General features: G+C 42.9%; 1 protein-coding gene and 1 non-coding gene across 8 annotated transcripts in view; both read left to right on the top strand.

Annotated features, from left to right (window-relative positions):
- Rufy3 (RUN and FYVE domain containing 3) overlaps window positions 1-23253 on the top strand; it is an 83124-nt gene extending 59871 nt beyond the window's left edge. For 4 of the 7 annotated variants that reach the window (XM_041671074.1, XM_041671075.1, XM_041671076.1 and 1 more), the window contains 11 exons: window positions 613-682; window positions 2737-2829; window positions 5154-5237; window positions 6435-6602; window positions 8736-8833; window positions 12928-13047; window positions 14177-14273; window positions 16442-16503; window positions 18095-18122; window positions 19902-19970; window positions 21790-23253. In XM_041671074.1, coding sequence (XP_041527008.1) covers window positions 613-682; window positions 2737-2829; window positions 5154-5237; window positions 6435-6602; window positions 8736-8833; window positions 12928-13047; window positions 14177-14273; window positions 16442-16503; window positions 18095-18122; window positions 19902-19970; window positions 21790-21933 — 1033 coding nt within the window. In that variant the 3' untranslated portion in view covers window positions 21934-23253. Of the gene's footprint in view, window positions 1-612; window positions 683-2736; window positions 2830-5153; window positions 5238-6434; window positions 6603-8735; window positions 8834-10566; window positions 12838-12927; window positions 13048-14176; window positions 14274-16441; window positions 16504-18094; window positions 18123-19901; window positions 19971-21789 lie in introns of those variants that run through there. The other 3 variants (XM_041671079.1, XM_041671078.1, XM_041671080.1) reach the window with 3 other exon arrangements.
- Window positions 2483-2615, top strand: LOC121460990. The gene has a single exon (XR_005976133.1). It is a non-coding gene; the product is annotated as a small nucleolar RNA SNORA75 (small nucleolar RNA).
- Window positions 23254-24198: the final 945 nt, after the last annotated feature.

Raw genomic sequence — 24198 nt, 5'->3', positions numbered from 1 at the left:
CCAGCTAGGAAATTCAAGAACAATTAAGTATATTTTCTCTGCGGGAAAAGTAAGAAGTAAGTGTGACCATAACGGTCAGCGACCACGTCAGCCAAGCAAAGATGTGCTTGTATTTGATACCCAAACATAGTCTCAATTCTTCCTTGCCCTTGCTGTACCTCAGTTCTCTGTCTGTAGTCAGAGATACCTAACAAAAGCTGTTGAAGGAAGGAAGCGGTCGAGTGCGGTGAAACCATCACAAGAGTAGCTGGTGTACATATGGGCTGTTTTGTCTCCTGTAGGTAGCGCCAAGAATGTACCAGGTACTCGCTCTTTGATTTCACTCACTGAGCACAACCTCTGTGCCAAGGACTGGCTCATGTGTGCTGTCTCCGAGCATACCAGTCTGGCAGAAATCGTGTGCATTATTAAAGAAGGGATTGGGATGTAGATATGATCAGAACGTGTTGTATGCATGTATGAAAAATCACAAACTCATTCTGTGCAATTAATGATCTAGTTGAGCTTGTAAAGAGTTGTTATAGACTGATAACTATGATGGGGTTAAGAAGACAAGTGCAAGCTGTTGTCCTGTTTTTCAAGAGACTGTTATGTTTTTTCTTGTCTTAATAGTGCTACTGTAAACAACCTTCAGGCAAAAGTAGATGCTTTAGAAAAATCCAACACTAAATTGACAGAGGAGGTAAGTGTTTGGGAATCAATCATTTGATCTATAAATTTAATAATATAAATTAGTGAAATCGATCATTCCTGTTGCCTTGGACATGATTTGACTTTTCAGGTAGGAACCGCTGTAGGAAACAACTTACTGCCCTGGCTGCGTTGTCATTCATTTTCCCAGTGGGATTAGATAGAATACAGCCTGATACTCAGGATTCAGTAAGCATTCTGGCCACTGTTGAAGTACAACTAGACAAAGACAACCCCTCCCCCATCTCTTTTAAACAGATTTTTGTGGAACACTGATGTGTGTTCCAAGCTGGCAAGCTCCTGAGCCCCACATCCTGTCTGTTCTTGAGTATGCCTGACCAAGCAGCTTTGGCCGGTGATCCCTGCCTCTTGTTATGCTTCTTATTGTCATGTGCTCCTGACTAAGATGATCACTTGACCTCTAAAAAAGCCCAGGTTCCCCACTGGCAAATGGGGGTGCTTTTACTTCCTCTTTCAACTCCACAATGACTCTGAAGATTAGGCAAGAATATAAATGAGAATGCTCTTAGAAAAGCCCTTGGAATAGGAAGGGGAAATTAACCTCAAGGCTGGCATCTGATTAGTAGGCTAAATCTGTAGCTTAGCCTTTGTTGAATAGAAGTAGACGTTTTCATCAAGATCTCATGTGAACTAGCCAGAATGCAAGCTCATTCGCTGTTTTTAATCATCCTATTAGGCACAGCGAGATAAACTTGGTTTAAAGAAATTCAGTGCATTAAACATGAGTATGCTAATTAGTTTTTCTTTAGAAATAGAGATAGACAAAGAGACAGAAAGACAGACAGACACACAGACAGATAGAATATAGTTTCTGTCTTTTTTTGAAGCACAGTCTTATTTAGCTCCCTCTGACTTTAAATTTAAACCCTCCTGCCTTAGCCTCCTAAATGCTGAATTACCTATAACAGGTCTTTTGGAGAGTTCCCAATGTGATTCCCATGACAGGAAGTGAATACTTGATTAACCCTTTGTTTAGACAGCATTTCACGATCTTCTGTTCATTTGTTTTTGAGACAGGACCTCATCCTGTGAACATTTTAGAAGCATTTTCACTAAATATGTTTAGAATGTAGCCATGGAAATGCTCTTGAATTAAACAGTCTCAGCCCCGGGGCGTAGTAAAAAGGCAGCAGAATGGGGAAGGTGACTGAGTGGCTAATGTGCTCACTGTGCAAGCAGGAGGACCTGAGTGAGTTTGGATGCTTAGCACCCTAGAAAAACTGGGTGTGTCCACACATGTTTGCAGTCCTGCCCTGGGGGATGGTCACAGGCAGATCCTGGGCCTCACTAGCCAGCCATTGTAGGCCAAAACTTGAGTGTCAGGTTCAGTGAGAGGCCTTGTCTCAGACAGTAAGGGAAAGAACGCTGAAGGAAGACTCCCCAGGCAGACCTGAAACCTGCGTGTACACACTCATACCTGCGCCCATGCACACATCCAAATAAAAGTATTCACGGTAGAGAAGCAATATCAGGTGATTTTCATTTTTATTTTACGTACTTGAAAGATACTTCCCCTATGTTCCTCATTAGAACTTTTCTTTTTCTGAGACTGGATCTCACTTTGTAGTTGAAGCTAAAGAGAATCTACTAGCCCCAGCCTCCAAAGTGTTGGGATTACAGCATGTACCACATATCTGACGGATAAGTACAATTTTAAAGGGTGATAGACAGCTTACTTTAGCTATAGATTTCCTAAGAATGTTCAAGTCTGAAATTTATGCCTTAGCAGATAATAAAATATTCTAATAAAAGAATAAAAAGATTTTTTGTTGTCTTCTCATTGAGCTCCTTTCTGTCTACTGGTGGCAGATTATGGATTCGCAAGAGAAGAAGAGAGAATTCACAGAACTAGCTCTTAGCTTCTGTTTTTACAGAGGTATATTTGGCTATCGTGTGAGACATTCTGAGATCTAAATGCAGACCAATCAGAATTTATCACATTTGTGTCTTTCTTGACCTCCAATAAAAGTGCTTTTTGCATAAAAAAAAAAAAAAGATTTTTTGTTTTTTAATTTTGGTCAACAGCTTGCCGTTGCCAACAACAGAATTATTACCTTACAAGAAGAAATGGAACGAGTTAAAGAAGAAAGCTCCTATCTATTGGAATCCAGTCGGAAGGTAAGTCCTAAGTGGGTTCTAAGACCTTCGTGAGGGGACTCTGTGCATTGTGCAGTCCACAGGGAGGTGGCCAGTTCTGGGCACTGACGTATATCAAACATACTCTTTACCTGGACTCTGTAACGGAGAACAGGGTACAGTTCTCGAAAGCTTGCGCCCTCCACTCTGCCACAGCGCATCATTGTTTACATTTGTTTAGAGACTTGGAAAGTCTAATTCAGGCTCTTATCTGTATGAGCTAATAACTTGTTCTGTGTTTAGTGGTCACAATGTTTATAATGGAGCTGGAGAGATGGCTCAGTGGTTAAGAAAGTTATTGCTGTTCCGGAGGACCTGGGTTCAATTCTCAGCTCCTACACAGCAGCTCACAGCTATCTGTAGCTCCTGTTCTAGATGATCCAATTCCCTCTTCTGCCCTCTGGGATCACCAGGCATACAGGTGTGCACAGACATACATACAGGCAAAATATTCATATCTTAAAATAATTTATGTGATAAATACACCATTATTTTTACACTGTGCTACTCCTTTAAAAGTGAGTAGCCTAGTTATGTGTTGCCACTGAGTAAATTAGCATGAAAATGAATTTTCTACATATCAATATTTTCAAGGACCAAGCTTTTGCTTTGTTTTGTTTGGGGGAAGGTTGTTTTTTGGCCCTGACTGTCCTGGAACTCATTCTGTGAACCAGGCTGGCCTCGAACTCAGAGAGTCACCTGCTTCTGCCTCCCAAGTGCTGGGATTAAAGGTGTGCACCACTGACTGCCCACCCAAGAACCAAGCTTTAGGTAGTGTAGTATTGCAAGATATTTGATTACAGTGTGGAAAATACATCACTCTGATTGGTTTAATAAAGAGCTGACTGGCCAAGTGCTAGGCAGAACTTACAGACAGAGAGGATGCTGGGAAGAAGTGCAGAGTTGCCAACCAGGTACAGAGGAAGCAGGAAGACCGCATGGGCAGTACAGAGTAAAGGTAATACAGCCATCAGACAGAAAATAAATTAATAGGAATGGGTTAACTTAAATTTTAAGAGCTAGTTAGAAGCAAGCCCAAGTAAGCTAAGGTCAGACGTTCATAATTAATAAGAAGTCTCCATGTGGCTATTTGAGAGCTGTCTGGTGGGACAGAAAACTGCCTACAGTATAGATTTGCAAACTTATTTTATATTTTTCAGTTCTGTCTTCTTAATTTTCTTGCTGTTATCCTTTGAGACAGAGTTTTACTGAGTGACCCAGATTGACCGCAGACTCTTGCCTCTGCCTCCCAAGTGCTGGGCTTAGAAGTAAGCATACCTGTGTCCAGCCTTAGGGAGTATAACATGATGCTTTCAGCCCTGATAATGCTTGGTGTCGTTACTGTTCTAATTTATGACAGAATTACATTAGGGGAACATTCTAATTGATAGATCTATCAACTGTGTGAAGATTGTTTTTTTGTTTATGACTTCATGGCATCCTTCCTGGCTACTGCTATTGTTTCTAGAGGTATAATGGGATAAAAACAGTTTCCTATGTAGAGTATTAGTATTTGACTTTGAGGCATGTATATCATTAAAACATTAAACATTAAAACAACTGTAAATGCTCAGAAGAATTTCATTAGTGGCTTCCTTCCTTTTAGCAAAGATATTTGGACAGTGACATGTGAAACTCTCTGGGAAAATAATGTAGTACCACCCACACCTCTGAACCAACTCATATTTTGCAGTGAATCAGGATATTGGGTTTCTGCATTTTGTTTTTGTTTTTGAGCCATGGTCCCATGGAACCCAAGCTGGCCTAGAACTTGGTATATAACTAAGGATGGCTTTGAACTCCTAATCCTCCTGCTTCCACCTCCCAGTGCCAGGGTTAAAGATGTGAGCTGTCCCCAATTTTAGGAGGTGCTAGGGGTTGAATGCAAGGCTCGTGCAGGCTGAGCAGCCACTCTGCCATCTGCACTTTCAGCCCCTTTGTTTGTTTGCTTGGGTAGGTGGGTGAGTGGTTTTTGTTGTGTGTGTGGTCTTTGTTTTTTAGACAGTGTCTTAGTCTGTCCTCCAGGCTGGCCTCAGACTCCCAGCAGTCTTCTTGCCAGGCTCCACGTACTCAGACTACGGGCACCACATACAGCTATGGCAGTGTTTTCCAGGACTGAGGGGGCGAATCTCCACCACCAGTTTTGGTAACTCACTTTTAGGGTTTTTAATAAAGAGACAGCAGATTTCCAATCCAACCTCAGACACAATAAACCTTATACGCAATGTGCATTTCTTTATTGTGTTTGCAAATTTGATGTCAAGTCTTGTAGTCCTTAAATATGTGCTCTTCTGTACCTTTTCAAGGGTCCTAAACAAGACAGAAGTGCAGAAGGGCAAGCACTGAGTGAAGCAAGGAAGCATTTAAAGGAGGAGACGCAGTTACGATTGGTAAATCCCTTAACTTCCAACAGCGAGAAGCTGCAGAGGGCCCATCAAAGTTGCAGCACTCAATAATGCGCCCGTCTTTACAAACCCTATGAAACTGTTTCTTGCCCTGCCCACTCTGCAGTATCTCTAAAAATGTGGAAAGTTGGAAAATGAGAGATGCTTTAATGTGTGCTTAATAAGTTACTTCAAGTTAAGAGGACATGGCAGAGTTGAGAAATGGCTCAGCGGTTAAGAGCACTGGCTGCTCTTCCAGGTTCTGAGTTCAATTCCCAGCACCCACATGGTGGCTCACAAACATCTATAGTGGGATCTGATGCCCTCATCTGGCAAAAAGTTGTTCATGCAGACAGAGGACTCATGAATAAAATGAATAAATCTTTAAAAGCAAGAGTACATGGCAGAAATTCAGGTTCTCTGCAAATAGAACCTTCTTAATGCACTTCAATAACTACCATTTACTGTCTGTATGTTTGTAAATTAGGGATTAAAATGTTTTTCATTAAAAGTATCCTAGAAATAACATCAGCATGTTGCAGCATGATTCATTTTTATCGTAACTATTTAAAGAGGGAACGCATGATACAGAACTTGAAAGTTGTCATTTAAGAGATATGAAACTAGGTAAGACGGTCCAAGGTGTGCCCTGGGCACAGCCTGAATGTGGAAGAAAACTCCAGTCTGTATCTTTGTTCTGCTAAAGAATGCTGCCATGACTATAGTAGAAACCAAAGAGTCTCATAGTAGTGATGAAATTTCACTCGGCCTTACTGGCCATCCGGATGGCCAGAAACTAAACAGTTACTCCAGTGTCTCAGCTCTATCGAGAACATCCCAGCAAATGTTCTTCTTAATCCTAATCGTTGTTATTATTATTTTGTTTTATTCTGAGACTGGGTTTCTCTGTGTAGCCTTGGCTGTCCTGGAACTCACTTTGTAGACTAGACTGGCTGCTAGCCCATATATTCACCCGCCTCTGCTTCCCAATTGCTGGATTAAACGTGTGTGGATTAAACTGCCACCCAGCTCCTAATAGTTATTATTAGTGTCTTATTAATTATTATTAGTCATTAATGTCTCTTAAATACCTTCTGCCAAAATGCTCAGCACTAAAGGTGTCCGTCCACCTTTCCTTGTGAAACCTTATGGCATTTATATAATGGAGGCAAGAGTGTAAGCAGTTCATCTGCTTTGCGGCAGGACGTGGAGAAGGAACTGGAGCTGCAGATCAGCATGAGGCAGGAGATGGAACTGGCGATGAAGATGCTGGAGAAGGATGTCTGTGAGAAGCAGGATGCCCTGGTGTCTCTGCGGCAGCAACTGGATGATCTCCGGGCTCTCAAGCATGAGCTTGCCTTCAAGCTGCAGGTAGGGGAAGATGAGGAGTAGACTCCCTGGCGCTCTCTCGTGTTCTCTCTTGTATTTTCTCTCTCTCTCTCTCTCTCTCTCTCTCTCTCTCTCTCTCTCTCTCTCTCTCTCCCTGAAGCACCCATGCTGGCTAGTTTTAGGTCAATTTGACACAAGCTAGTGTCTTTCTGGAAGAGGGAACCTCAATTGAGAAAATGCCCTCACCAGATTGGCCCGTGGGCAAACCTGTGGTACATTTTCTTGATTGATGATTGATGTGGCAGGACCCAGATCACTGTAGGTGGTGCCACCCTTGTAAGAAAGCAGGCTAAGGAAGCCAGGAGGAACAAGCCAATAAGCAACCTTCCTTCATGGCCTCTGCTTCAGTTCCTGCCCTGACTTCTCTTGATGATGGACTGAGATCTGCAAAGTGAAATAAACCCTTTCCTCCCCAACTTGCTCTTGACCATGGTATTTATCACAGTATTAGAAATAGACAGCATTAAAATATGGGTTTCTGCTGGGCAGTAGTGGCGCGCATCTTTAATCCCAGCACTTGGGAGGCAGAGGCAGGTGGATCTCTGTGAGTTTGAGGCCAACCTGGGCTACAGAGCTAGTTTCAGGACAGGCTAAACAGAGAAATCATGTCTCGAAAAACCAAAAAAAAAAAAAAAAAAAAAAAAAAAAAAAAAAACAACAACAAAAAGAAAAACCTGTGGGTTTCTCTTTCTCTGAAGATTTATTTTTCTTTTTTGTCTCTGTGATCTGTGTAATTATGTTCTCAGAGTATCAGAGGTGTTAGATCCCCTAGAACAGGAACTGTCAGGGTTTATGAGCTGCTAATCTAGGTGCTGGGTGGGATACAAATTCAGGTCCTCTGCGGGCACAGTATGTGCTCTTGTTCACTGAGCCATATCTGTAGCTCAAAATAGGGGCATCTTTTCTTTTCTTTGTCTTTAAATACTCATTTTTATTTTCTGTATATGGTTGTTCTGCCTGCATATATGTCTGCATGCACCATGTGGATGCCTGCCTGCTGCTCACAGAGATCAGACGAAGTTGTCAGATCCCACTGGAACTGGAGTTACAGGTGGTTGCCAGCCACCATGTGGCTGATGGGAATTGAACCCTGGTCCTCTACAAGAGCAGCAAGTACCCTTAACTCTCGAGACAACTTTCCAGCCCGAAATTTTTTTTGAAGATTTATTATGTACACAGTATCTGTCTGCATGTATTTTTACAGGCCAGAAGAAGGCACCCGATCTCATTCTAGATGGTTGTGAGCCACAATGTGGTTGCTGGGAATTGAACTCAGGACCTGTGAAAGAACAGTCAGTGTTCTTAACCTCTGAGCCATCTCTCCAGCCCAAATAGGGGTTTCTTAATGAGATTTTTGTGCACATATTTATTATTGAACTTGGTTCATATTCATCCTCAAGTCCCTTCCTTGTCTCACTCCCTCTTTTTACTGTTCCTTTCCTTTATATATTAAGCCAATAATGTGTATTTAAATCTAGGTTCCACACGAGAGGACATGTGATATCTGTCTTTTTCTGTCCTCTTGTCCTTCGTTCCGCCATGGGCTCTCCCTCTCCCCTCCTAGTTCTCCTTCTACTGTTATATTGTATTTTCCCTTCAGATCATATTTAGGTATATTTTTAATTTATTTAATATCAATATTCATGAGTGTATGGGCAACACAAATTAGATTTGGTGTATGTTTTTCTTTTGGGGGGGAGGCAGAAAGGTGGAACAGTGGAACCTGGGAAGAAAGGGAAATGACTGATTGGGGTGCACTGTGTGAAATTCCCAATAATCAATGAAAATATTATGTTGGAAGAAAGTTACAAAGATTAGAATAATAATAATATAAATATTTGTATCCTATAATTTCTGCTCCACAGCTTAGCATATCAGCTGAATTGTAAATTGCATTAGATCTTTAATGGACAGATAAATCAATGAGCCTTCTGATATTGTAATAAACTTCATTTAATAATATATAATATTTATTTTAGCAAAAATGCTCCTTGGCTTTCTTTTTCTACTTGGAAATTAGCAATACACAATTGTAGAGCGGTTCCGTTTATTTCGTCTTCACCATTATGATTAAACAGACGTGTACTGTAAATCTTTATAATTCTTTCTTTCCAGAGTTCAGACCTAGGAGTCAAGCAGAAGAGTGAATTAAACAGCCGCTTAGAAGAGAAAACTAACCAGATGGCCGCTACCATCAGACAGCTGGAGCAGAGGTAAGACTGCCGACAGGATGCTTAGACAACAGAAAATAGAAGAAGTTTATGCAACATAATAAGATATTCTGGTTAAATTTTCTCTGTGTGTGTTCCATGACGTTCCGAAATATTGTTAAGAGTGGTCTGTCTAACAAACAGGCTAACATGGATTGAATCTCACATCCCCGCAGCTCTCGATAGAGAACTTACAGGGGCCTATAGCTGGGCATCCAGTACCAAGTGGTCAGTTCTAAAGTCACGCTCATACGAGCAACACAAAATGGACTCAGCAGGTTGTAGGGGTGTGTGTGTGTGTGTGTGTGTGTGTGTGTGTGTGTGTGTGTGTGTGTGAAGTAAAAAAAAAAGAGGCCATGTATTTGAGAGGGAGTAAAAGGGACACAGGAAAGGCTGGAGGGAGGAAGGCAACAAATTATGTAATTATATTTTACGTTTTAAGGTTTTTTTCTAGTGGTCTGTAGATAGCGAGTTCCAGGCCAGATTGGGTTGAAGTGTGTGACCCTTTCTAAGTGAGCAGTGTTTGTAATTGTGTAGTTTGTTTGTCACTGAGGTCTTTAGATGTCTTCACGTTAAGTAAGGTAGGGATTCTGAAAGGCAGATATCCTCCAAGTATTGACCGTGGCTTGCTCTCCCATCTTGAACTCCTTCCTCTAATCTCTCTCATCTCCCCTCTCTCCTGAGTGGTTGTGTGGCTTTCGCTAACGCCTCCGCTGTGCCTCTCTCACCTCCACCTGTCAGTTGGGAGTTTCCCTCTTCTACTCAGTCCTACCCACAAGTACTTCTTCCTGTGACATCCTCTTTCTCCTTTTGTCTGAAGTCAACCCCTCCCCCGTACAACAGAGAAATGTCTGAGACTTCAAAGTTCAATGCAGTGTAGCACCCAAGATCATCTGCCATTTCTACCGCTAATCCCTGCTCATCACCCTTGTTATGCTTGAGCAAACCTGAATCATGTAGGCCATGCTTTCTGCTTTCTCATCCCTGTTGTTCTGATAGTTCTACTAATTATGCATGGTCCCTTCCACTCTCTTCTTCAAATCCATTTTTCACATGAAGGTTTAAATGCCACATTCTGATATTGGCTTCCTCTAATACCTCTTTCCAGCTAGGATTGGCACTTTGTATCCACCGATCCCATCCTGCCTGGCATCTCTCACTGTGCACCCCACCTGTAGTCTCCTGTCTTCTCAGAGTGTGAGCTCTTTGCAGTTAGTTAACTAATTGTTCCAGTTCTGTCTTAGGATCTGTCACAGTTCTTGAATGCACATGGCATAAGCTGATGGATGAATGGATGGATGGGTGGATGGATGGATGGATGGATGGGATGGGTGACTTCCTTCAGGTGAGTCTTGGCCAGGGAGGAGAGTCCTGAACAGCGGAGCATGTTAGTGTTAACACTGAAGCTAATTGCAGACTTACAAATGAGGCCAAAACTTTTTGCACTGTTGGTCCTGCTATGAATGATAGATGAAAATGAATCCATTTCTATAGCAGATTATCCAAGTGCTTGCTCATGAGTACTGATATTTTATGATTTAATAAACTGATGATCATGTTCATAAGTTGTACTTTTGTAATGTAGGAAACTATTTCTCAGTGATGTTGACTTGGCAGTTAAGACCAAGAGAACTAAAATAATGATGACTCATCTGACTGATTTTCTTGCTGTCTTTGTTTCCTGTTTATCCATTTTCTCATTACCCTTCCAACTCATTTTTTATTTTTATTTTAAGTGAAAAAGATTTGGTGAAACAGGCAAAGACCTTAAATAGTGCCGCAAATAAACTGATCCCAAAACATCACTAGACACTTCATAGATGGTCACCTCTCAAGTCTGATGTTACAAAATAACTATAAGAGGAAGAAGTCAGAAATTCCTACATTTAAGCTCTGATTCTATATTTAAAAAAGTCACCAAAAGTTGACCTTGAATTTGTTGGACTTAAAAAAAAAATAGTTCGATATATAGGTTGGGTTTTGTTGTTGTTGTTGCTGCTGTTATTTTCTCCCCCAGAGTTAGAAATTTTGGTATGGGTTCCTCATTAAATACCAAATAAACTTTGAGAAATATTTCTGAGTTGAACAATAAATCAAAAGACCATCTTCAGGAAGCCTGGGGAACAGAAGCATTGTACATGTGTCCTTGATAGTGATCAGACTCTGTAGGTGGCCCATGTCCACATCAGTGAGCCTGTTCTCTGCCGTGTAATGCAGGCAGGTGTCACCTGGGGACCTTGGGCCTAAAGTAGCTCTGTCTCTTAGACCGTGACTCCTCTTCTCTTGCCTTGTGTAGGTTTAATCCCCAGCCCAAGAAAAGTACTTAGTATTTCATTACACTTCTATTCTCAGTAACCAAGACTGCTTGCAGTTTCTTTTTCCCTTAGTGATTTTGGACAAAAACAGCATCCTTGCATTTCTTTAAAGTACTTAGAAGCAAAGTAGTAATTAGGTAGCTCTTACCGTCCTAGTGCGGAAGCTGGGAACCCCTCTTGACACGCGTCACCTCTACCTCTGCCCTTCTCTGCCATCCTCCGTACTACTTAGGTAGCTCAGAGAGAACACTTTAATACAAATACGATTTTCAAATCTACCCTGCTTTTTTCCTCCTCGGATAAAGAGGCCACAGTGTAGTCATGACTTCCGACCTGCTGTCCTTGCCTGGAACACTGGCCCAAGAGCTTCTATCACTTTTTTTTTTGTGATAAATATTTGCGAAAGGTTCTAGTTACTAAAAACAAATAATTTCACATGAGAAATCAATAATGCACTAGCATTGGTTAGTATCAAAACAAAGATTCTCAGTAGATAGCCACAGCAATACTAGCAGGGCTTTTTTCCTAAGTGACTGCAGAGCTAACCCTTTCTAGGCTCTACATTGTAAATAATCCTATAAATACTTTGATTTAGAAAAAACTATTTTTGATTTGGGGAGGCAGGCTTTTATATACATGAGCCTTTACTCCATCCAGCGGGTTTGGCACAGTGCCTGGGGTTTTGTTCCATGTTTTCTGTCCCTCCTTCTGGCATGCTATGTAGCATTGCCCCTGCTAAGAGAGAGGCAAAGATAATTCCTTTGATTCAATATTTTTACTTTCTTGGCAAAACATAATTAAGAGTGTAACCGAGTGTGTGTGCTTTTATAGGTCCTCAAAGGGCCTGTGTTAGAGCCAACTTAATGGAGGATCCTTAAACTCATTTTAATTCTTATAACTTTGCACCTATATAAATAAACCTCCTCTTGCGTTCTGCTGCTCATCAGCCTTTTATGGTGATGAGTTGCTTTTACCATACCCATTGAAAAGGAATAATCAAACCAACAAAAGTTAGACTGCATATAGCATGCCTATAAATTCTATTACAGAAAGCCTCAAATATTCCACTGTATAAAAATGATCCTTTATAGGTGCAAGGCTATAAGACATTTAGAAGAAAGCATCCATAAGAAGCTCCCAGAGAATATGGTCAGGAGTCTTGGGAACCCCAATGCTGAGTGTTTTACTGCTTGGTCACCCCGTGATAGAAGTGGAAAGGGCAGACACAGCCAGACTTTCAGAGAGGCTTGTCCTTATGGAATCATGAGAAGCTTGGGTAAGGGTTGCTAGAGATTGCCCTCCAGCTTCCTGTGGTCAGGGAAGGGTCAGGAAATCACTATAACCCCACATGAGAAGGCAGCTCCGCCTGCACCTTCAGCTGTATGTGGAAGGCAGAAGGATAACGTTCCAGCCTGTTAGGAAAGAAAGACAGTGGCTTCGACATAATTGACTGTGTACTTGAGGGTGGCTCTGGACATGGATTTCCAAAACGTGATGTCTTCTTGTTGATCACCTAATGGCTGTAAACTGTAGTACTAGAATAAAAAAAATAGAAAACCAGCTTCCCCTCTGCCTGGTTCACCTTCATCTTGCTTTTCTTTAGAATTTGTTTCTTCTCCATCTTTTTCCCCATCGTAATTTCTTCCTGTGTCCTACATTTTTTTCCCTCTGTCTCCCCATACTTTCTCCCCCTTGGGTTGTTTTATTTTATGTTTGTGAACTTGGTCTTCCTCCCCACCATGGCTTTTGTTTTTATCACAAGTTCATATGGCTCACATTCAGATTGCGCCAGGCTGAGCGAGGCCGCCAATCTGCTGAGTTGGACAACCGGCTCTTCAAACAGGACTTCGGAGACAAGATCAACAGTCTGCAGCTGGAAGTGGAGGCACTCACCAGGCAGCGGTGAACAGGGGCAGCTTGGCCAGCAGGGTGGTGGTGGGTACTGCACAGGAGGGTGGTGGTGGGTACTGCACAGGAGGGTGGTGGGTACTGCACAGGAGGGTGGTGGTGGGTACTGCACAGGAGGGTGGTGGTGGGTACTGCACAGGAGGGAGGCTCCTCAGCAAAGAGGAAGTCAGGTCTTGAGCCTTCTAGGGTTGATCTCTCCAGTATTTTTCACAAACAGTGGGAACTCAGAAAGCGTCACATGGCTGAACAGTTCCAAAATCCACTCAACATTTATTTATCAAATAGTTTCGAACTGACTGCTGGACATGGCGCAGGCTGAAATCTCAGCCGAGACAGGAGCCCAGAGCCAAGTTGGGCTGCACATAGTGACACTCTCGTCTTCAAGAACTAAAATAAAAAGAGAATTTGAGACCAAGTTCCCAAATATATAGTAATTGATAGCTAATCTGATTTTAGTGACAACAGTTAACATCTTCTGAATTCCTACAGTGTCTTGTATATGTTTCACAACACTTCTTACTGCCCCTACTTTGAGATAAAGTGACAGCTTAGAGGGGTTAGTGTGTCCCAGTTCACACTAGTAAGCTAGTAAGTGCCTACAGTGCCCCTTTAAAAACCTGTTTCTCTGACTAAACCCTAAGTACTCTCTCATGCCACCTGTCACCTTGGATGCACTTTGGTGCTGAAGCCACTGACTGCAAACGAGGGAGTCTGGTGGTTGAAAAACTCAAAGCGACCAGGGGTGCTTTGGGGATGGGGTGTGTGGGGACTAAGTAGAGAACTATAGAGACCAGCCAAACAGCTCTCACTCGGTTGTAGTATAAGTACATTGTCATCCAGATAACCGCAGCTCTTCATTAGGAATTAGTGTGAAATAATTGACCTGCTAAAACTGGCCACTCCTAACTTGCATTCTGAATTGCCAGAAAAAAAAGAGTAAACATGGAAGCATTACTAGCTTTACTGTGTTCTGCTGTTTTACAGCTTGGTTGTCCATATATTTCTGGTAACTTTATCAGGCATTAAAACTTAATTGCTGAACTTTAAGGGAAAGTCTGGTATTCTTTAGAATATATGAATATAGAAATCAGAATTTTCATCCTTTCTTCTCTCACCTGACCAGGACTCAGTTGGAGTTAGAACTGAAGCAAGAAAAGGAGAAGAGGTCACAAAACAGGAGCACCCCAGGAAAGGGGGCCCAGAAGCCGGAGCCCCACCCAGTGAGTGTGTTCTTTATTCAGGTGCTCATTCCACCTACATCTTACGACCTAGCCTCATGGGTCCAGCGGGTCTTTCACTGCCCACACGCTTAGTTCCTCAGGTCCTGTGGGACATAGCATGTGGACATGCTTAGTTCCTGTGGGCCACAGTGTGCAAACATGTTTTGTTCCTGTGGACCACAGAGTGCAGACATGCTTAGTTCCTGTGGGCTACAGTGTGCAGACAGCAAAGTGAGCTTCTCAGAATGGAGGAAACTGTGATCCTGAGCTGACCTCTAAGATGATCTTGGACTTGCTCTGCTGGAAAAGAAAATGACTCTTTTCCTTTGAATTGTTTAGTAAAAACTATTCTGGTATCATTGTAAATGATAGAGGTTGACAGAGGTTTCTGTCCAGCCTGGTCCTGCAACTGTTCATCCCAAAGAAACACACAAAGACCCACGTTAAGTATAAACTGTTTGGCCTATCAGTTCAGGCTTCTTATTAATTAATTCTTACATCTTACATTAACCCATAATTCTTGTCTGTGTTAGCCACGTGGCTTGGTACCTTTTATCAGTGAGGTATTCTCATCTTATGTTCTCTGCATCTGGGTGACAACTGGAGACTGAGCCTTTCCTCTTCCCAGGATTCTCCTGTTCTGGTTTCCCCGCCTATACTTCCTGCCTGGCTACTGGCCAATCAGCATTTTATTAAAGTAATACAAGTGACAGACAGGTCTTTACAGGGTACAAGACCATTGTCCCACAGCATAAATGGAGTCATAATTAATACTGTTTAATATGGTATAATAGCCCCTCCTAACCCCAAGTTTTCCTTCAACAGAATTTCCTCAGCTCTGGGTTTGCTTCTTGGGGCCCTCTGTGTCATGTGGACTTCAGTGGGAATATACACAAGGAGCATCTTTTATAAGGAGAAGAAAGTAGAATTACAGAATAATATCATGTAGAATGGTTAAAGAACAGAATGGAGCTTTCTGTGTAACAGTCTTGAAAGCTGCTAGCACCTGCAGGGGTGAGGAGCCACAAGATCATCTCTGGGAGCAGAAACAGGGCCAGCCTCTGGAAATGATACAACTTACAAAGCATGAGACATTTCTGTTCTATTCAGAGGAGCAAGCACCTTTGTGTGTTAGCACATACAGCATAGGGCATGCGGTATAATTTCTAGAGAATTAACTGCTAGTTTGCTGCAGAGCCCACAGGAATGGTAAATAGAACTGTGTTACCTGGTACACACTGCTATTTGAAATGTGCAGAGAAGCACCATGCAGTGTGTTCTTTACTACTTTGAGTGCAGGTAAATCTGAAAGCCTGAGGAGGTCTACCTATCTTGCTTTACTTTCCCAAGAAGACTGTAAGTTTTTGCCTTGAATTGATTGCTGTGAAGAGAGCTTCTTGGAAGGTAAATGTTGCATTGACCTCTCTTGCCTGATGCTTTGGTGGTCTAAGAACTTAGTCTGCCTTTGGAAGCCGATGGACTGCAGTTCAGAGCGCATATACATATTTATAGATATAGATATATGCCACTGCCTGCTCTGATAGATAGATAGATACATAGATAGATAGATAGATAGATAGATAGATAGATAGATAGATAGATAGACAGAGATAGAGATATAGAGATACATCTCACAGAAGTTGATCTAGAAACTACCCAGGTGGCCTTGCCAGCCTGGGTTCATTGCCCTTCAGAGCAGAAAACTCACCTGTGTACAGGTTGGAGTCATTGGCAGTGGGGCAGCTACATGAGTGTCCAGAGGGTCACACATCCAGTGGCTAGACTGTGCTGAGTTTGGTCTGTTTTTCAAAGAAAAGTCAGGAAAAAAGATACTTTTCACAAGTACCAGCTTACCTTGAACCCATTAAAGAGGCTATTTCTTTTAGATTGTATTTGAATTCCAGGAAACAAAATACTCCTAAAGTAACTACTTCTAAATTCTATCAGAATGTTTTAATAACTTTTGGAGTAGAGTATGAGGAAGCTGGTTTGAAAGTTAAGTCCTTTCTCTAAGTAAGTACAGAAGGAAGGAAGGGGAGAGACGGTGGGGGGCGGGGGAGGAGAGAGGAGAGTGAGCTACTCTTTGTACCCAAGCTGAGACAATACAGAAGAAGCCTAGGGTACCATCACCATTTAGGGTCCTGAATAATGCTGTTTTCTTTTGGCAGGATGGGAAGCGCAGACTTCAAGAGGAAAATGTTAAACAGAAAAGGCTGGAAGAAAGCCACAGGTGTTTATAATGCATATTAAGCTATAAAGTCATTCTGCGTTGGTGGGAAAGGGGGCTCCTGATATAAGGGTACTGACACAGAGCTGTGAAGCAGAAAGACAGCTAAAGGGAAAGCTAGTAGATAATAAACCAGATAACTCATTAGCCAAGTCACCTAACCAGCCTGTCCCCTACTGTTCCTCAACTTATGTTATCATTTTAAAAGATTATTTCTCAACTGAGTATAGTTCCTCACACCAGTAGTCCCAGCCCTTGGAGGGTAAATCAGGATGTGAATTCAGCGGTATTTGTTTCCACTCACCTGCCAAGCTTGAGATAAACATTCTCATTCTCTTCTCATTCTCTTAAATGTCGGTGCTTTGTTTGTTTGTTTTTTATTTGTTTGTCTGAAACAGGGTGTCCCTTTGTAGCCACAGCTGTTTGGGAGCTCACTCTGTAGACCAGGCTGGCCTCAACTCAATCCACCAGCCTCTGCCTCCCGAGTGCTGGGATTAAAGGTGTGCACCACCACTCCCAGCTCCTGTCTGTTATTTTTAATTGCTTTATCTCTGGGACACTGTGGCAAATTCTAGGACCTATTTCAGCCAGAACGGCAACCACAGAACACAGGACATTCGGAGGCTTGTTCAGCATAGGTGTTTGTCTGTCCTCTGCTTCTCAGCTGAGGAGAACAGGAACCGTTGTAGCTGCATTTTACTGAATAGGAGTGGGCTCTTCGCTGTGCTGCTGGAGGAAGAGTTCAGCCTTTGTGGTACAGGTTTTCATACATGGCCTCAGGACAGTCTGATTCACGTGATGAGTTTCCTAAAGCTTCCAATGTAAGAGTATTTGAGGAATGAAGACGAATATATGGCATATGATAATGGGTAGATTCTCATAATGTCAGATATAATAAAACTTTAAAAAATACATGGTTGGGCTGGAGAGATGGCTCAGCGGTTAAGAGCACTGCCTGCTCTTCCAAAGGTCCTGAGTTCAATTCCCAGCAACCACATGGTGGCTCACAACCATGTGACAAGCAGACAGAATACTGTATAAATAATAAATAAATATTTAAAAAAATACATGGTTAATGAGCCATTGGAATTTTTTTAAATATTTATTTATTTATTTATTATGTATACAATGTTGTCTGTATGCCTGCAGGCCAGAAGAGGGCACCAGACCTCATTACAGATGATTGTGAGCCACCATGTGGTTGTTGGGAATTGAACTCAAGACCTTTGGAAGAGCAGGCAATGCTTTTAACCACTGAGCTATCTCTCCAGCCCTGAGCCATTGGAATTTTACATGATATATATCAAATGCTATTTTCTAGGTAGTAAAAAGGAAAGATAAAATAAACTCCATATATTGTTTGTAAATCAGATCTGTGATGTATGTCAGGGTTCAGATAGTCTCGTAAAAGATTTAGCCAAATTGTCCAGAATTCTGGATGTCAAAATTAATAATGACATTTTCCCCAGCAGTATAAAGGGAGGGCAGCATCGCCTATTTAATGAGTATTGTCCTGAGCATTTCTTCAGATTCTGTAGTGGAAATACAGTAAATCATATTTGACATTTGTTACCCCTTTATTTCCCCACTATAGGCTGCTGACTCACTCTGCAGACGAATGGGTAAGACTCTCCTGTTTTGTTTTGTTTTGTTTTTGGTTCCTGTCTTAGAACTAACTCTTGTAGACCAAGCTGGCCTTGAACTCACAGAGATCCGCCTGCCTCTGCCTCCCGAATGCTGGGATTAAAGGCATGCGCCACCACTGCCCGGCAAGACTCCTGTTTTAAAACGTCTTGCACACCATTACAAAGTCCATGTGCCATGGCTAGCCAGGAAACAAGATAACATGGGAGGAGGACAGGTGGACACAGTCCTTGGTGTAGCATTTTCTTAATATTTTTTTTAATTTATTTATTTACAGTTGCTTTTTCGAGACAAAGTTTCTCTGTGTAGCCTTGGCTGTCCTGGAACTAGCTCTGTAGACCAGGGTGGCCTCAAACTCAACAGAGACCTGCCTGCCTCTGCCTCCTGAGTGCTGGGATCAAAGGCATCACCACTGCCTGGCTAGCTCCTTAATACTCTAATGTGTTGGAAAAGATGCACTTGATGTGTTGGGAAACAGAACTGCAAAGTGTAACCAGTTTGTCGATGGGAATCATGTGACTGGGAGTCAGTGGGGTAGCTCGGAGCTTTGGACATTTGGCCAACAGCAATTCTTATTCCCTACATGATGTCACCTCTGAGGAACAGCACCTAATCTTCAAACCCAGCGCCCATCTTCCCTCCCATGTTTCCCTTCAGAACAGGGCAGGCCTCCGCCTCCCAGGAGGAATTCTCAACCAAACTTAGAATATCAAGTTGCACATCCTCTTACATTAAGGCTGGACAAGGCAGCCCAGTAGGAGGAAAAGGGTCCCGAAAGCAGGCAAAGACTCCGACAACCCCCACCCTGCTCCCACTGCTAGGAGTCCCACAAGAAGACCAAACTACACAACTATAACATAAATGCCGAGGTCATAGGTCAGATCTGTATATGTTCCGTGATTATTGGTCCAGTCTCTGTGAGTCCCTATGAGCCCTGGTTAATTGATTTTGTGAGCTTTCTTGTTGTGTTCTTGACCCCTCTGACTCCTACAATCCTCTTCCCCCTTTTCAGCTGGATTCCCCAAGTTCTGCCTAATGTTTGGCTGTGGGTCTCTGCATCTGCCCCCATAGTTGCTGGATGAAGGCTCTCTGATGACTATAATGCTGGGCTCCTGTGTACAAGCATAGCAGCATCTCATTAGGAATCATTTGATTGGCTTTGTTTGGTTCTATCCTAGATCCCTGGGCTGTCCATCCTCTGGGTCCTGGGCATTCCAGACTGTGTCAGGGGTGGCCTCCTGCTCATGGCATGGTCTCAGACAGACCAGTCATTGGTGACCACTCCCACACTTTCTGTGGCACCTCTACTCCAGCACATCTTGCAGGCAGGACAAATTGTAGGTTGAAGGTTTTGTGGTTGGATTGGAATCCCAACCCCTCCACTGGAAGTCTTGCCTGGTTACAGGAGATGGTGGTTTAGGCGACTATAAAACAGCTTGAAAATACAATACGGCAACCCCATGAGATAGACATGTACTGCTACTATGCCTGGGGCACCTAATCAAGATTTAAAATGAAGCCAAGATTTAAAATGAAGCCAATGATTTCATGCTTGGTAGAGGAATGGAAGAGTAATGAGGCCGTGGATGCTTGGGTTTTCCTGCTAGAAACAGAATTCCGAGCTAAGATGATAGAACACTTGAGAGTATGTAATTTGTGTTTTCCCCAGCAGTGTGTAGTCTGGCTTTAGGAGCTAAGAACAGTACGACAGTCTCATGTTCTTGTGCTCAGGAGTTAACTGGTTTACTGTGTCTTAGGGTCAGCCCGAGCTCTCTGAAAAGCCCCAGGTGTGCCAGCTGTGCCAGCACGACGTCAGCCTGAGGAAGGTGAGCGCTTCTCACAGACACATGCGCTGTTCAGCTCCTTGCCAAGAGCAAGCTGCACTTCGCTGTGCAGAACACAGCATGCCTCTCATGGTGCCAGGGGGGAGCCAGAACTTACTATTTAACAGAAATACAAATAAGAACATACATAATTTGAAACAAATAAGGAAGTACTAATTTATAAAGTACACTATTTGGTGAGCACCCAGCCTTGTTTTTACTTTTTATTTATTTTAACTGGGTGAGAGAGGGGTGGGGAGGGAGGGACGTTACTCATGGTCCCCATGCAGAGGTCAGAGGACAACTTTGAAGGGTCTTCAACCTTCTCCAACCATGGGTTCTAGGTTCTCAGTCTTTCATATTAAGCCCTTTTACCTGCAGAGCCATCTCACTGGAACCTTGTGTGGGTCGTGAGGCCCGGTCTCCTGTGTAGTCCAGATGGCCTGGTGCTGGCTGTGATCACCAACCATACTCCCTGGCCTATGTAACCAACCTCAAGAGCTGAAGTTGCGGTGTATACCTGCAACTAAGTCTGTTTCATTTTGTTTTCTGTTGATGGAACCCAGTCCCCGGTACCCCAGGCAAGAGCTCTACACTGAGCCACATCCAGCTCCATGGCTGGAGACTCCCACGCCCTAGTCTTTGGTTCATGTTCCTCTCAGGCTGCTGCGTGCTCAGAAGAGCAGAGCGCTCTCCCCACCAGGCCCCTTTCCATGTGCTTTTGCCAGTTTGCCATCAGAGAATAGGTAAAGTCTAGATCGGAAAGGCCCAACATCCTCAGTTGGCTCGGGACTGGCTAAATCCCTTAGCATCAATATGGTGCTCAGAGAAGCTCAAGAGGTGTTATGTTCAAAGGATATTACATGTAAGTGCTTGAAGAATTATAAGAAATGTGCCCAAATTCTGGATTACATCATGCTGAATCTTAACAAAATTACAGTGTGGTATAGCCATAGATTAGCAGAACCATTGCTATATGGTTGGAAATTCATAAATATTACATACAAAACAGAAGAAACTGCTAACTTAATTCAATCTTTCACCTCCAATGTCCCGCTAACAAATTTACAATAAAAATGACAAGCTTATGCCAACAAGACTGAGGCAGGAGGGTTCCAAGTTCAAGCTTAAATCCTTGTCTTAAAAAAAAAAAAACAGCCAGGTATGATAGTGTACACCTTTCATCCCAGCACTCCTAGAGGCAGGTCAGTCTCTTGTTAGTTCAAGGCCAGCAAAGGCTACATGGGGAGACCCTGCCTCAAAAACAAAAGGAACCCCCACCTTATTCCATGCACTCTTCAGATGAAGGTGTCTCTGGAGCCTTCTCTGAAGGAAGTGCTGTGTGACCCTGTTGCGGCCGCCCTGGTGGCACTGCTGTGGCAACACATGGCTTGGCTACCAAAGGTTCAGAATGTGTATGGAGACTAGCATCCCTAGAAACAAGATGCAGGTAGCAGGATAGGGGCATCCAAGAGAAGCATTAAGCTTACCAGTGCTCTGGGAACTTTGAGGTGATGTTGAGCACACTTTAGCTTCTCCAAACCATTTCAGGGTGCTTAGATACTGGCTAGAACTTAGAATTAGCCTACCCAACAGTGACTGTGGGGATCAAAAGTGTGAAGTGTGCTCCACAGACTGAATATACTCTGTCTCTCTTGATTCTGTGGTATCCATGCTAAATGATTAGGTCTAATAGCTGACTTCATGTTCCTTAGGAACATGTCTGGTCAGGGCCATTTAGCACACAGCGGCCACACTGTACTTTATTATGCACTGAGCAATGACGCATTTGACCCTTTCTATCCCACCCCCAATCTTGCAGAGCATGTGTACGAACTGCAGAGGAACCTTCTGTAACGCCTGCATGGCAGAGGAACTGCCTCTTCCTTCTAGCATCAAGCCGGAACGAGTGTGTAATCCCTGTCACAAACAGCTGATGAAGCAGTATTCCACCAGCCCATCCTAAGACTGGAGACCAAGACCCAGGCCAGAGTGTTGATGCTGGGCCTCTCCCTCCACATGTTAGATGCAGGATGTCCTGGAACCAGTCCTCAGAACCAACCTTAGTTGGTAGCAAAGATAGAAGTAAACCAGGTCATGGGGCAAGGCCGCAATTGGAGGTGCTCGAACCTTTGCTCATCTTCTCTAATGAGTGTATAAATAAAAATTGCTGAGCCTTTCTCAACACCTAAACAAGCCCACTTTGGAGGGTTTAGAGGCATAGTCTTTGGGCTTTTTTTTATATCTATGAGGTGATAAAACTGGGCTGTAGCTGAGTGGAAAAGCACTGCCTAGCAAGTATGAGACCCTGACTGCAGCATCACTGCCAAAAAAATGGAAGGAAACATTACATTTCCATTCTCAGGGGGTAACAAGATGTTGCCAGGCGGTGGTGATGAACATCTTCAATCCCAGCACTCGAGAAGTAGAGGCAGGCAAATCTCAGTGTTCTAGGCCAGCCTGGTATCAGTTCAGGACAGCTAGGACTGTTACACAGAGAAACCCTATCTTGAGAGAAATAAAAACAAAAAAACAATTGTTGCCCAGGTGGCTGGACAGTTTTCTCTCACCTCCCACTACCTACCTCTTTAACCTGCCAAACTGTGAACCCAATCTCAGGGAAAGAAATTAAGAGTAATATAAATTCTGAATGTATTGGTAATAATATTTTAATGCATTATAATTTCAGGACCAGATTTTTTTTGTGGGGGTGGGGGAGACACCTATGAGGGTTTTGTGTGAACAAGAATATCTTTTTTTCCGTAATGGCCCCAGAAGAATCTGCTCTCTTAGGATCCCTACCACAGCAAGTCATCTCTGTTACCCAGTCCCTCCCTCTTGCAAGTAGATTAAAGTAAAGCTAAGCCAGGTACTCATAATTTGTCAATGGCTGAGGACAGGAACTCAACATTTAACTGTTCACTTGATAAGAAGTCCTTAACTACAGATCAGAACCCATAGGCAGGGTTCTTGGAAAGATAATATTCAAACATCTCTTCATAATAAACCCTCTGTAGAAGAGTGGGGGCGGGGCACACTGAAAAAAGACTGAAAAAAATGGTTTCATTGCCGATTATGTTGTATGTTTGGATTGTTTGATTCCAGTCAAGACTCAGAAGACCTGATTCTATGCATGCGCGGAATTCCGGGCTAAACGATGGGTACTGACAAATCTGTCTCCTAGAAAGGGGAGAGCCCGGGAAAGTCGCTATTTCAGAGGATAGGTCGCCTGCAGGTGACACTGAAGTTTAAGACTATTAGGAGGAAATAAAATTAGCAATTCTAACCTATTGTGTTGGCTGCCTCTTTTTTTTTTTTTTTTTTTTTTTTGGCTGCCTCTTTTTAAATGTCTTTATGTGAATGAGTGTTCTCCTCTATGTGTGTGTGTCCAGGTCAGTTCCCCTAGAACCAGAGACAGCTGGGAAATTCCCTGTGAATGCTGAAAACTGAAAGAGCAGCCAGTGCTCTTAACCACTGAGCCATGTCTCTAGCCCCCGCCTTTTTTTGTTTGTTTTACAAAATACTTTTTTTGGGGGGTGGGTGGCTTGAGACAGGGTTTCTCTGTGTAGCCCTAACTAGGAACTAGCTTTGTAAACCAGGCTGGCCTCGAATTCTGCCTCCTGAGTGCTAGAATTAAAGGCATGTGCTACCACCGCCTGGCATGCAATTTTTTTTGGGGGGGGGGGATTTTTTTTTGTTCATATTGTTTTTGGTGGCAAGAGTCAGCAGTTTTCGGGACTATATATGAGGGGCAGAAGGACTGATTAGCTTTGAATTAAGGAGCCAGCTGCTTAGCATGGAAAATAAGAATAAATACAAAGATTTGAGGCTGTTATTTTGTACCACCATCCCAAAAGCAAAAACAAGGAGCCAAGTCACGAATACTCAAATGTAAGCATCCCTAGGGAATCTTCCTTAAAAATTGCTTCCTAACATTTAATAGCATCAACCAAGTAAAAGTGAAATAAACTGGATGCAAGAACTCACACAGTAAAAACTACAGAATGTTCCACATGAAATTAACTGACACTGTGTTCATAGACTAGAAAACATCACCATGCAAACACTGCAGGAGGCAGGCCCTGAATCCACACTAAAAGCCTAGGCAAAGGGATCACAAATTTAGGGCCTGACCTACATGGGAAGATCCTTTGGGGGCGGGGGAGGAAAGGATATCCCCATACCATCCAAATTTTCTGCAGAAATGGAGGGGGGAGGGTCTTTCCTAAGA

This window comes from Microtus oregoni, unplaced genomic scaffold, assembly GCF_018167655.1.
Source record: "Microtus oregoni isolate MIOR12 unplaced genomic scaffold, Mior012 000021F_ref0000039, whole genome shotgun sequence".
In the NCBI taxonomy this organism is placed as follows: Eukaryota; Metazoa; Chordata; class Mammalia; order Rodentia; family Cricetidae; genus Microtus; species Microtus oregoni.
Note: the sequence above shows the minus strand (reverse complement) of the source record. Positions and strands in the feature narration are given on the sequence as shown.